Source organism: Helicoverpa armigera, chromosome 24 (assembly GCF_030705265.1).
Source record: "Helicoverpa armigera isolate CAAS_96S chromosome 24, ASM3070526v1, whole genome shotgun sequence".
NCBI lineage: Eukaryota > Metazoa > Arthropoda > Insecta > Lepidoptera > Noctuidae > Helicoverpa > Helicoverpa armigera.
The window spans coordinates 3,832,789-3,847,421 of record NC_087143.1 but is presented as its reverse complement, the minus strand read 5'-3'; the positions used below and the strand labels follow the sequence as shown (position 1 = coordinate 3,847,421).

At 34.1% G+C, this 14,633-nt stretch overlaps 2 protein-coding genes across 4 annotated transcripts in view; both read left to right on the top strand.

The window, feature by feature from the left end:
• LOC110379296 (uncharacterized) overlaps window positions 1–14,633 on the top strand; it is a 103,065-nt gene that overhangs the window by 24,886 nt on the left and 63,546 nt on the right. The window contains exon 1 of one of the 3 annotated variants that reach the window (XM_064041046.1): window positions 7,697–7,707. The exons of the other annotated variants lie outside the window; for them this stretch is intronic. The gene's annotated coding sequence lies outside the window, so the exon portion shown is untranslated. Of the gene's footprint in view, window positions 1–7,696; window positions 7,708–14,633 lie in introns of those variants that run through there. 3 annotated transcript variants of the gene reach the window in all.
• LOC135118607 (uncharacterized) lies at window positions 5,249–7,537 on the top strand. Its single transcript, XM_064041048.1, has 2 exons — window positions 5,249–5,428; window positions 5,520–7,537. The coding sequence occupies exon 2, from the start codon at window positions 5,612–5,614 to the stop codon at window positions 6,746–6,748; it is 1,137 nt and encodes a 378-aa protein (XP_063897118.1). The 5' UTR covers window positions 5,249–5,428; window positions 5,520–5,611; the 3' UTR covers window positions 6,749–7,537.

The following is a 14,633-nucleotide window of genomic DNA, read 5'->3' as shown; positions in this document are numbered from 1 at the left end:
AGGATGTCAATGACAGGGTCTTGTGATCTTGAAGTTCAGTTTTTTCTAAGTACATTTTGGGCACCAATGGCAGCGTTTCGGACTGTATTTTATGTAGATCCCGGCTGTCATTGAACATCCTTGGCAGTCATTACTGATAGTCAGAAATCAGTCTAACCCAGGGGTATTATTGGATTGCCCGAGTAACTGGGTTGAGGAGGTCAGATAGGTAGTCGCTCCTTATAAAACACTGGTACTCAGCTCCGGATAGACTGGAAGCCGACCCCAACATAGTTGGGAAAAGGCTTGGGAGATGATGATGATGATGATCTCATTAATTTGTTCTCGATTTCTTTTCCTGCTATATGTGTGTCTCACATAGTGGTGAGTTAGATTCATGACTATCATTTATTTTATAACTTAGCAAAAAAGGAAAGTCGTGGTGGCCTAGTGGGTAAAGAACCAACCTCAAGTATGAGGGCGCGGGGTCGATCCCAGGTCAGGCAAGTACCAATGCAACTTTTCTAAGTTTGTATGTACTTTCTAAGTATATCTTAGACACCATTGACTGTGTTTCGGATGGCACTTTAAACTGTAGGTCCCGGCTGTCATTGAACATCCTTGGCAATTGATACTGGTAGTCAGACGCCAGTAAGTCTGACACTAGTCTAACCTAGGGTTACCGGATAACTGGGTTGAGAGGGTCAGTTAGGCAGTCGCTCCTTGTAAAACACTGGTACACAGCTGCATCCGGTTAGACTGGAAGCCGACCCCGACATAGTTGGGAAAAGGCTCGGGAGAAGATGATGATCTCATTAATTTGTTCTCGGTTTGTTTTCCTGCTTTATGTGCGGCTCCCATAGTGGTGAGTCAGTTTTTTTTTATAATTTTCGTCCACTTCGTTCTGTCCACCATGACTTTCTTCAAGACTATCATATATTTTATAACTTAGCAAAGAAGCACATATGCGATTATGTCTTTCAATCTCTAATCGCCTTACAAAGTACAGATCGGATATAGAAATCTGCAGTTAGTCAGTAAAAAGACTTAAGAGTTCATCTTGCTATATTATTTTAGGTTTCGAAAACTATAGCAGTAGGTAGTGTTGATTGTTATGATTCATGATAAATAATAATGTCTCTGAACCGCAGAATGCAGCAGTATTAGTTTAACAAAATATTTTGTAACCGAACTTTATACATAGGTATGTGTATTACATGATTATTTTTAGCATTAATCATCAAGTAAAATTTTCCTCTCCTGTTTTGTCACCTTTTACTTACTGCATATGTTGATCAGACTTGACTTTGACTTTTGACTTTGATCTGCCTAGCAGACAGTTGTCCCGATGTTCGGCAATTTTTTTTCTAAAGAAGCCTTGATTCTAATCAAAGTTTTCAGTCGATCTGACACAGGCTAAATACCTGATCTGTGTCATGTGCGTAATATCATTTATCTTCATACTGATTTACGAGCCCAATAAAACTATAGCTTAAGTTATAACTAAAGTTTGCAGTTTGCATGTTCTCTAAATGGATGTAGCTGTACCAGTGTTCTACGAGACACATATTAAAATTCCTACATTCTATACATAAAATACCCAAAAAAAATGTATGCGAATCAAATTTTCTTTGCAAAAAGAACACATGTTATATCCCTGTTCTATCCGTAAAATCACGTGTCAAATTAGTTAAGAGTTTAACTGCATTGTTAGCAAGCTCGTCTAATGAGCGTGATAGATTTTTGTGTTTTAGAGTTACGCTCTTTTGCCAAGTGTTAAGGCCTATATTATTTAAGTTTGCCTTTTTTATGTTATCAGAATTTTTATCTATGACTTTTCTTTAAATTGTGGAATATCAAAAATCTAGTTTCCGCCGGTGGTTATAATAGATTCCTGAGGGAACTACCTCAGTATGTGTAGTCCCTACCCATAGCCTTCCTTGATAAATGGGTTGTCTAATACGGAGATATTCTTCTAAAATCTGACCATTACCTCGTAAGATTAGCGAGTTGAAACAAAACAAACTCAGCTTTATAATATCAGATTAATTCCGTTTAACATAAAAAAAAGAAATATCTAAGAACTTGTTTTCTTGTGAATTCAAAAGGTGGCTATTCTTAATCTGCTTAAACAATGCGGTATACTAACATTTACTTATAATACTCATTACATTATTCATAGATAAAAAATGGCCTTGGATATAACCTAAAGATGACGTCTTTTAACCAATTAATTCCATTTACGCAATGCAATAATTAACTACGTACTAATAGTTTTTGTCAAAACAAATCAGGTTAAAATTAACTATTATCCCTAAAAGCATAGTTTTCTGACGTACGTAGGGAAGTTCTTGTACTACATATTTCGATACTATTTTTGGCTTTCCTTAATGACACAACCCCGTTGGAAACTACGTGATTTTAATTGGATTAACCTTTTGTGTAACAAATATTTAAATAATAGCTGTATTGTTGCTATTACCTGTTGATTTGACATAATTCGAAATCAAGTTATTTCCCGTCTATAATTATTTAAGGATAAAGATATAGGAGGAACAACTATTATTAGACTATTAAATTAGGTAATTTTTGCACGTGTAGGACTATTGAAAAGAGTTACCACGGTCATGTAATAAAAAGGGCTTCGGAAGAACAACGTGTTTAGTTTAGTCATTAAAGTCTGACAAATTATCCGATTTCGATCAATCCGAAAAAGTGTTATTTTTATCCAAAAACATTTTTTTTTTAAAAAACCTTGTTTTTTTATTAAAAAATGTTTTTTTTTTCTTGGCACTCAGGTAGAAATTTTTAGGGGGTCATTAGACTTTTGCACTTTTTTTACAAGTTGGTACCAAAAAGTTTTTTTTTTTTGCAAAATCTTTCGAAGATGCTTTCCCTTAACTAAAAGAGCTAACGGCAAACATTTAAAAGTCTAATAATGCGAGATACAGTACATTGTACACGCGTGCGCCTACATGTGACAATGCTCTGGTCAAAGCCTTAAGCACACCTTAAGTCTGTTTTGTCATTTCCTGAAATAAAGATATTGTGGTAAGTCTGTTTTGTATTTTTTATACCGCCAGTTATGAAGAATTTGAATAATTTTCTCGCTAGATGAAGGCTTTATTAAATTTAAATCTATGAGCTATACGTTTTGAGGTATGGAGAAGACGTCACTTGTTATAAAACAAAGGCCTCCGCTTAGTCTATATCAGTATGTTCGCGATAAAATCAAAAAGTATACTACTACTATAACCTAAGAGTCTTTAAGTCAAGAGTGAATAGGATAGATATAGGATAATACCACATCTTCTCTACCATCAGGTGTGATAGTGGTCAAACGCGAGCCTATTGACGATTTTCGTGTGGTTCTGGACAATAGGTAGAGGAATTCGTGAGGAAAGTTTTCAGCATAAAGAAAATATGGCATTTTCTTTATAGCTAGTTCCTAATTACTTTCATATCGACATCTTATGTTTGTTGGTGTTATCGTATCTTCTAATCTTCTTTATGGAAAATTATTGTCTGTTTTAACGAATACTTTGTTGCGGAAATACCTTTTGTGAAAAAATATGGAATCACTATTTGTTTAGTTAGGATGACTTAATTCAGGTATGTAGTAAGTTATCAAGGTACATGTCATTCATGTTTAAGAACTTGTGACACAGACTTACTCACAATTTGGTAAGTACTAATTGGAAGGTATATTACAGAACAATGAAATGATAGAATATTTTACCAATTACGAAATTCATATGACTCCATTGTTTTTCTATTTACTATTTTCCCTAATGGACAAACTCATTGATTTTGTTGGTCGAAGATTTTTATGACGTAATATTTGTTAAAAACAATGTCTGATTACTAGGATTAGTTAGTGGAATGTACCTTAACTACCGTCGATTTTTTGCAGTTTGATCAGAGCACTCATTTTTTTCATAAGTAGGTACTAAAATATTATAAATACGAAAGTTACTTCACTTAACATTATTTAATAACGCTGAAAAAGATAAGCCAATTAACGTGCTGGGTGGTTTGCTGAAAGTTTTTTTTATATAACAGTATAAAAGTAATTATCCCGGGACGCGGTTGAAACCACAGTCTAAAGCTAGTAACAATTTTTATAACGTGAAGAACATTGTTTTTCTTACTTGAAGTACAATAAATTATAACATATCCATATCTGGTACAATGTATGTATTAATAATTGCAATATTAGATACACTTTGTATTAACATGAATACTTTGTTAAGCAGCTCAGTACATTACCCGTACATATTAATACCTGCTCATCATTTCTTTATTACAAAACGTCTTGGCGATTACACGCGGTGAAGTCATAGTTAGTTTTTTACCTTGTTTTATCCTTATGAAATCATAGGAAATACCATAACGCTCTTTGTATGGATACCATTAATTTTATTGAGTAATTTATTTGAGAAGATTATACTGTTTGTTTTGGTTTATTTATATTTGATAATTTATTTTAACTAATACTTCTATAAGTAAAATAATTTAATCTTTATTAAATTAAACAATATTTTTGTTTGTTTGCTTGATTTTACGCGAAAGGCTCCGAAACTACTGAAACGATTTGGATTTTTTTTAACTGTTGGAAAGCTACACTGTTCCCGAGTAACATGAGCTATATTATCCTGGTACGGGCAGTAGTTTCTTCGGAAAACCACCGGAAAATGGCTAGTCTGAAATATAACGAGTTAAATCAATAACTTTGTGGAACGTAGCTAGGCATGTGAATAAATATTAGTAATTTCCATTATTAATAATTATGCAAGTACATAGTTCATATGTACCGAGAATAAAGTGCATTTGACTTATTTAAATTACACTAAATATAAATGCAAACAGAAGTCAATTAGGACAATATTTATTTATTTTAAGGAAAGTATTTTATTTATTTATGCGTCAAATAATGTAGGTTTATGCACACATTTTGATATCATTACGTTATTAGAAAAACCATTGTATTCACGTCAATTTATTTTAAATATTGTTAAATTATAGGTAAGTACAGTCAACTTCAGGTCAGTGGTAACAGTTTTATAGGAAAATCGTACTTATTACTATTGAGTTACGGTGCATGACAGTTACCACTGATGTGCAGTCTAAAGTACTATGATTAATTGGGAAAAAATATTTAGGTAATCATAAAAGTGATTTCTGCTTATTTTTATAATAGATTTGCGCACTTGGTAATACATACCTATAGGTACGCGTATTGTTTTGAAAAAAACAAAGTGCGTGTACACTTCGTTTGGTCTGTACCGTATATATGATTTATCTGTGACATATGTTTAATCTGTGACCTATTTTTAATCTGTGGAAGCTTGTGAGATAAATGGTTAAGGCTGTTTAAGGTTAAGTTCATTATTTAATTTTTAAGAAACGTGAGGTAAAGCAATAGCTTTAAATGTTGTTTCTCTTTCAGGTAAGTTAAATAAGTGTTTAGTGATAAGTATGTTATGTACCTAAAAGTTTTGTTAAGAAGTGTTTTAATAAATAAACCTCCACTCTTTCAGAGCAACACATGTGGTTTTGTTTTACCTCTATATCCAAGGATAATTAAAAACACATTATAAAACAACATTTTTATAGCTGGTTACAAAGAATAATGGAAAAATTGAGATTCGAGTTCGTGGTGAAAGCCAGTGACGATGTAAAAACGAATATCATCTGCGTAACGTCAATCACGGATATAGAAGGCCACACCTATGCGATCCCAGAAAAGTTACAACCTGTTAAATTACATGATAAGATAACACAAACCCAGATCTTTCAGAAAGTAAAAACTACATTACAAAAACGACATGAAAAGCGACAGGTGTGGATATCTATGAAGCCAGAGATGAAGGCTATTTATTGTGATGAAGATGGAAATAAACAATTTATGGGATACCTATTGGAGGAACAAACAAAACTTCAAAGCTCTACTACAGAATTGTCAGAAGAATCTCTTGTAAGAATCATGGAGAATCTTTCTAAAGTAAAGAAAGATTCACCAAAATCTTTTAATATGGCGAAAGTTGCAGAAAAATTTGTTATAGACAAATTCAATAGCAAGATTACTAATGTGTCGCAGTGGATGACTATTTTTGAAGCAGAATGTGCACGTTTGGAAATCGAAGAAGATGTCAAGAAAATTGAAGTTCTTAGGTTATTTATAGAAGATTCGTGTTTAGACTGGCATAGCTCTATGCTCATAAAGCACTCAATAAATTCGGAATGGACAATATGGAAAAAAAACTTTTGTGAAACATTCGCAGATAAAGGTTGGTCACCGATCAGGTATGCAATGTTATTTAAATATAAACAGGGTTCGTTATTAGAATACGCAATAAAAAAAGAGAGACTACTCTTAGAAATAAATAAGACTATTGATAAAGTCACCCTTATTGATTTAATTGCAACAGGATTACCAAACTTTATTGCTGATAAGATTGATAGGAATAGTTTAAAAGAAACTGAAGACTTGTTTAAAAATTTAAGGTGTTTAGAGCATATGGTAAACAAAAAAAATTTTGATAAAAAGATAGGGACTTTGGAAAGTAAAATTAAAGACAAAAATGTTAAGCTGTCGGTTAGTCCATGTAAAATTTGTGAAAGAGAGAATAAAGGTGTACGCTACCATCCTGAATCCCAGTGCTGGTTCAAAATTAAAACTAATGATAAGCCAAAAAAAGACCAGATAAGAAGTGTTAATAATTCGGAATTGGAGATTGAATTAAATGAAATTGATCCAAAAAACTAATAGTGCCGCCATTAATAAAAATTAAAATATTAATAAATGACACTTTGGAAACAACAGGAATCTATGATTCAGGATCTAATGTGTCTTTAATAAATTCAAGGTTACTATCTTTAACAAAAATACCTACATATGATAAAAAAGCAGGCTTAAAAACAATTAATGGCGTTAAAAAGTCGATAGGAATGGTAACTCTAAAAATTAAGATTTTCGAAATAGAAAAACAGATTAATATATTTGTAATAGATGAAGACAACTTTGACTATGACTTCTTAATTGGGTTAGACTGTATACAAAAATTTCGTTTAACTCAAAATGAGAATTTAAGTATCACACAGAGTATCCCTACCAATAATAATAATAATAAAGAATATATAGAAAATAAAGAAAAGCAACCTATAAACACTAAAGAAATTCCTGGCAGTTCAGGTAGTGACATAGGAAATAAACAAGATATGTATTATGAAAAAAAAGGTGTGGATACTATAAAGACAGATAATGAATATAAAATAAACTTTAATGAAAACATAATGGTTGATAATTTTGATGTTTCAGTTAATAATTTGAATCATCAGGAGAAATCTGTCATTGATAAATTAATATGCAAATACAATTCAGTCTTTGCTAAAGACAAATATGATATAGGTACTGTAAAAGGATATGAAGCTCATATTGATTTGTTGATAGACAAATACTGTAGCAAAAGGCCATACAGGTGCTCTATTGAGGATATGAAAGAAATTGAAGATCAAATTTCAAAATTACTTAAAAATAACTTAATTGAGGAATCATATAGCCCTTTTGCTGCTCCGGTAACACTGGCATTTAAAAAAGAAGATGGCAGGAGATCAAGGCTCTGTATAGACTTTCGCGAATTAAATAAAATTGTAGTTCCCCAAGCGCAACCGTTTCCTTTAATCGAGGATCTAATGGTTAAAACAAGGAAATGTAAATTTTTTTCAACATTTGATGTAAACTCAGCGTTCTGGTCCATACCTTTAAGAATTGAAGACAGACACAAAACTGCCTTTGTTACCCAAGAGTCACACTTTCAGTGGACGTGTTTACCTTTTGGTTTAAAAACTTCTCCCGCAATTTTCCAAAGAATATTGAGCAGTATTATAAGGAAACATAAACTCTCAAATTTTACTGTCAATTATATCGACGATATTTTAGTATTTTCTGAGACATTTGAAGAACACGTTGAGCATATATCTTTGTTATTAGAAGCAATATTAAAAGAAGGTTTTAAATTAAAATTTACCAAATGTAACTTTGCACAGGAATCGGTCAAATATCTAGGACACATAATTCAGAACAATACTGTCACCCCATTAAAAGATAATTTGATTGCGATAAAAGAATTTCCAATTCCAAAAACCCAAAAAAATGTCCGTCAATTTTTAGGAAAAATTAACTTTTATGGAAAATATGTGCCAAATATTTCAATTATACTGGACCCTTTACATAATTTATTAAGAAAGGGAGAAAAATTCATTTGGTCTGATAGATGTCAAGAATCCTTCGACACTATAAAAAAACTACTTTGCTCAAAACCGATTTTAGCTATCTTTGACCCAGACTTGCCAATAAATATTTACACAGATGCAAGCATTCAAGGTATAGGAGCAATTTTAAAACAAATTCAACCTAATGGCGATGAAAAGCCATGTGCATATTTCTCAAAAAAACTAAATGATACCCAGAAAAAGAAAAAAGCCATATATCTTGAGTGCTTGGCAATAAAAGAGGCAGTAAAGTACTGGCAACACTGGCTTATAGGCAAAACATTCACGGTTTATTCAGATCACAAACCATTAGAGAAGATGAATATTAAAGCCAGAACAGACGAAGAACTGGGAGATTTAACATATTATTTGTCGCAGTTCAATTTTGAAATAATATATGCCCCGGGAAAATATAATATAGAGGCTGATACGTTAAGCAGAAACCCTGTGTTAGAATCATACGAAAATAAAGATAGTAGTTTAAGAGTAGTGAATTTAATTAAATTGGAAGATATACAAAATGATCAAGATAATAATAAAAATATAAAACAAAATATGAATAAACTTATTTTTAAACATAGTATATACTACAAAAAGATAAATAAAAATGAGAAAATTGTAATAACTGAGGAGTTTAGTAAAGAGATTATAAAAAAAGTACATCACTACTACTGTCATATAGGAAAACAACAGATGGAAAAAAAGATTAAACGCTTTTATTATGCTAAAAATTTATTGGAAAATATAAAAAAAATGTGCGAAAACTGTGATACCTGTATAAAAAATAAATCTAGAGGAAAGAACAAGTTTGGACTAATGTCCCATTTAGGCCCCGCCACCTATCCATTCGAAATAGTGTCTATAGACACGATAGGGGATTTGGTGGTGCCCGTTCGACCAAAACATATTTACACCTTTTAGTTGATCACTTCACTCGTTTCGCCTATATTTTGACATCCAAAACTCAAACTGCAAGTGATTTTATAAAACTTGTTAAAAAGGTAACACAAGATTATAAAATTGGATTGATCCTATCAGATCAATATCCAGGCATAAACTCAAAAGATTTCAAATTTTATTTAGAAAAAGAAGATATACCTATAATTTTCACAGCGGTAAATGCGCCATTTTCTAATGGATTGAACGAAAGGTTAAACCAGACGTTGGTTAATAAAATTCGTTGTAAAATTAATGAAAGAAGGGATAAAATTGCCTGGACAACTATTGCTCACGAATGCACTGAAAAATATAATGAAACTGAACATAGTGTAACAGGATTTTCTCCAAAATATTTATTAGAAGGAAAAAATGTTGATATTTTACCAAATGAACTGAAACAAAATATAACACATGATCATCTATTGCGAGACCGAAAAATTGCCTTGGAAAATAGTATAAAATCACATAATTACAATAAACAAAGATTTGATAAACATAGGAAACTATATCAATTAAAAGTTGGAGATTCAGTATATGTTGAAAACGGAAATAGGTTAAACCGAAAAAAATTAGATGAATTGAAAATAGGACCTTATCAAATAGTAGATAAAATATCCAATTCCATTTACAAAGTAAACACGGGTCACAAAAAGTTAGAGTCAAATCTTTTCCATATTACTAAACTTATTCCAGTAGTCAAGTAATAATCTTGTAATTTATTGCGGGGGGGGAGATGTAAACAAAGTGCGTGTACACTTCGTTTGGTCTGTACCGTATATATGATTTATCTGTGACATATGTTTAATCTGTGACCTATTTTTAATCTGTGGAAGCTTGTGAGATAAATGGTTAAGGCTGTTTAAGGTTAAGTTCATTATTTAATTTTTAAGAAACGTGAGGTAAAGCAATAGCTTTAAATGTTGTTTCTCTTTCAGGTAAGTTAAATAAGTGTTTAGTGATAAGTATGTTATGTACCTAAAAGTTTTGTTAAGAAGTGTTTTAATAAATAAACCTCCACTCTTTCAGAGCAACACATGTGGTTTTGTTTTACCTCTATATCCAAGGATAATTAAAAACACATTATATCCTAATAATTACCTACTATTGGAGTGAATAACGTTTACCTAAAAAGGATTAATAGGCGTCACCCTCTTCTTTAGTTTAAATGAATTAGGCAAATAGTTGTTTTTCTGTGGTTTTAGAAAATATGTATCATTGAGGCATATATAGTAGGTGTGTCACAGCATATAGGTGTATGATCATCGGGCTACGTGAGTGAAGGAATAGAGAGTGTAGGTACCTTTATCTGCGCAAATGCTCGTGCACTATATATAGTATGTCCTGAGTAGCTGGCTGATCTCCTGATATGAGAACAGCCTAGGGTTATCATCATCGTCAACATATGATCCCACCGAAAAAATTGTCCTCATACAAAAGCCACAAAGTTTTCGGAAGTCATCTTAATTTCCTGTTTTTTTGAACATTCTTGGTATTAGTTAAGGCTAGTCACAGACCAACGAGTCTAAAACCAAATGAAGTTTAATAACCTTCTTACTAGGATATGCAGTTTCTTGCTGGCTCTTCTCCATGAGACCAACTTTTTGGAACCGTGCAACTAGTGTGACGTTTCATAGGAGCCTGCAAAGACCTATTTGAAAAACAAAACATTTTGACTTTGAGGTGTATCGAGAAACTTACCGTCGTACCATAAAAACTTTTAAACATCTGTTGAACACTTGTTTAAAAAAAGACCGATTATGCCGTTGAAATAAGGTTCGTTTTGCAGCCATACTTTTTTTAGACAAGTGTTCAACATATGTTTAAGTTTTTGTAGTAAGGCTGTTAGAGATTTATATCTTGCGTGAACCGTGCTTGTATGTTTATAATGTACCTACCTACATGCATATTTTTTTTAGTGTTAAGACACTTTTTGGAGCGCTTTAAATAATCTTATTTAAAACGACTATATTTACATGTAAAGTAACAGATATAGCGTGTAATAAATACTTCAAGAATGTGACCTGTTTCGTAAACTCCGTATGTACTTGTAGCTAAACTTGTTTTAATTAAATCCGGCGCCGAGACGTAGCGATTTCGTAACTGATATGTTAGTGTTTCAGCATCGTGACTGTTTTGTGAATAGTTTCTAGGTCTTAAGTAAGCTAGGAATATAACCTAGAGTATGATAGTTACTGATTTTATATCTATCTTCATGTTCACCTTGACAAACCTTGGGAACAACTATAAACTGTTCGTGAATGGGAGACCATCTTGTGTCATGACGAGTTCCTCCGTGTTTCGGATGGCACGCTGCGTTTGTGAGTCTTGGCTGTCATTTGAATAGTTGTCGTGGGTATTCAGAAGCCAGAAATTCTGACAACCAGTCTTACCAAAGAGTACCTATAGTCTTACCCTGTTAACTGGGTTGAGGAGTAGCATAGGCAATCGCTCCATGTAAAACACTGGTACTCAGCTGCATCAGATAAAACTGGAAGCCGTCCCCAATATAGTACTTAGTTAGGAAAAGGTTAGTCAGATAATGATGATCTAATAAGATACTCTTACTTCATAGTTATGAAATGTGAAGTAGCCTAGTAGGGTCGTGATAGGTTACTGCTTAATTTAACTCCTTGTTAACTACTGTCTCAGAGTCAAGGCTTCAACTATTGTTAGTGCGGATTATCAATGTCTAGACTCACAGTATAAGATTACTTAGGTACTTTTACTTTCGTTGTAGATATTAAGACTTGTTCAACAGTTCAAGTAGAATAGTTTTAAGTGAATTGGTATGGGCATGTGATACTGAGGAATGAGAGTCATGTTGTGAGGAAGGTGATGAGCATGAATGTGGATTTAGGGAAGAAGACGACCAAAAGAACGATGGATGGATTGTGTGAAAGTCGATATGGTTAGAAAGAATGTTCCTTGTAAGATGATTGCAGATAGAGGATATGGTAGAAGAAAACATGCAATAATGTAAAACATTATCGGTAATTCGGAAACTACTGAGTGCTCGTGAGATAACGCATACAAAGACTGGTGTATGCACGCACATTTAGGTACACACACAAATATGATTCACCCGCTTTCCTGAATTAAAACATCTATAACTATTCATTTCACGATAACGAACCAAAATGCTTCTGTGCACGCGCGAAGCCTGTCAACTGGCTAATTTCAGACGGCTTGAGGAAAATAATTATCTAGCTAGTCAGTCACAAATTCCTAAAATACATGGGTAAGGACCAGGTATTCATACAAATAAATAATAACGATAAGAAATAAGAGGAAAATACTACTTGGAAAATAAAAGATATGACGTAGGTAAAGCTAAAAGGTAAACTGGGTACTTAAAGAATTTCACAATTTTACTTGTAATGTGGGCCGTAAAACTGTATTGAGCTGACGTCTTTGCTCACCCTTTGTATTTAATGAAATGTAGTAGGATGGTCCTTAGATATGTATATTTATAGATAAACGTTGCTTAATCAATTGCTATGCGGGCTTCAATCTACCTCTATACAAATTCCTTTTTAGTAGTAGTATGTAGGATTTTTGCATGAACGTTGATGGATTTAGTAGAAGGACAAAATTGGGATAGCGGCAGCAATATGGGGATGAGTATATAGGTACGTCTATATAAAGTCATTAAAATTTCAAAAAACATTTGCGAGATAGGAAACAACACAAAGTTCTTAGACATTCAAGATTTTGGCGTTTGGCTCGATGGCTGAGAAGTTGACCTGACATAATTAGTGGTGCTTAAAAAATCAAGATCAAACTAAGGATGTATGACGTGAGAAAACTATAAAATAAATAAGTAAATGTAAAAAAGATAGAAGATGTTTTTCCTTTAGTTAAAGATTACCTATTTGGTCGTAATTTATTAGGGTAAAGTTAGTTTATTTATCCTTAGCAACAGTAATATAAGGAAAAAATGCTTTTTAATCATTATCGCCACATAAATAGGTATACCTAGTATGTCTTTGTATACAATGTCTTGAAAGATGAAAAACATTATTTCAGAAATTTATTTCACTGAAGTTTGTTTATGCTCCTGAATTTGGACTATCATATCTAATACGTATTTTTACAATAACTTAATAATAAATATATATATATAAAACATACAACTAACTTATTTAGATTATACAAGGTGTTGATTTGCATTTGTGCCATACTTCAGGAGGAGGACATAAAATACGTAAATAATCGATTGGAATTACAGTTAACGGGAAATAGTTAATATTCGCTGCTTTTTATGTCATTGTAATGTCATAGTATTTCAGAAATAATCCAATTTTATGAATGAAATTCATGAGTGATCGTTGCGAATGCTTTGTGTTTGCGTTTGTCTGAGGGCGCAGCACAGTTTTGAGGCCAGTAACACACGCGCCGAGTTTGAAAACGGGTAGTTGGCATTGACAAATTTCCGAAAAAAAATTAAAATCAAAAATTTTCGTATCAATTTTTTTGTTGATTTGGGTTGAGAATCATTAGTATAATTACGTCCTTGACTATGGCACGGATGCAAATCAACAGCTTGTATACGTATTTAGATAAACTAGTTCAATTCTAATTTCGGTGCCAGGTCTGTGAAAATTCAATAAAATGCTAATACCGTTACTGCATAACCTACTTAGTTCTGAAATAAATATTTCGTCTTTACCTGCAAATACTTATTTTGAGCCAGTAAGTCTGACGCTAGTCTAACCAAGGGGTATCGGCTTAGGGCACGCCACCATCGTGGCGGTAAGTCCCCTCTTTGAGGAGTGGCTCGGGAGGAGTCACGGCGCCCTCACGTACCGCATGACGCAGGTCCTCACCGGACACGGTTGTTTCGGGAGGTACGAGCCCCGAGGACACGGTGGACCACACAGTCCAGGTGTGCCCCGCATGGGAAGGGCACCGCCGGGTCCTCGTCGAGGCTTTGGGCGGCGGCGACCTCTCGCGTCCGGCCCTGGTTCAGGCCATGGTCCGGGGCGAGAGGGAATGGGATGCCGTCGCCTCCTTCTGCGAAGCTGTCATGCTCGAGAAGGAGGAGGCGGAACGCCAGAGAGTTCGCACCTCTCATCCCGGCCGCCGTGCTGGACCAGGTAGACACCATGGGCGCCGGGTGTCGCGAGATGACTCCCGGCCACCGTAGGCGTGGGTCTGTGGGCGGTGAGTTCGGGTGGCTCATCGTCCCTCTGTCTCTCTAGACGACAGACCCGTGTCGACGGCGCGCGTTGTTCCACGCTCTCCTCAAAGAGATGTCTCAAGAGATGTCGGCCCCAGCGGGGCCCAGCAGGGCCAAGGCCTGCCGGGGCTGCGGGTTGTTCGAAAGAGATACCGCGGCCCTGGTACATAAAAGGCCTATGACGGAACACGACGATTTTAGTCAGTAAGAGTCTGACACTCCCTCACCGCTGCTAACCCACAGCGGGAGGGGTCATTTGATG

Bases quoted from the DNA above. Each gene is read 5' to 3' on its own strand.
- LOC135118607 (XM_064041048.1), top strand. From the start codon at position 5,612: ATGGAAAAATTGAGATTCGAGTTCGTGGTGAAAGCCAGTGACGATGTA.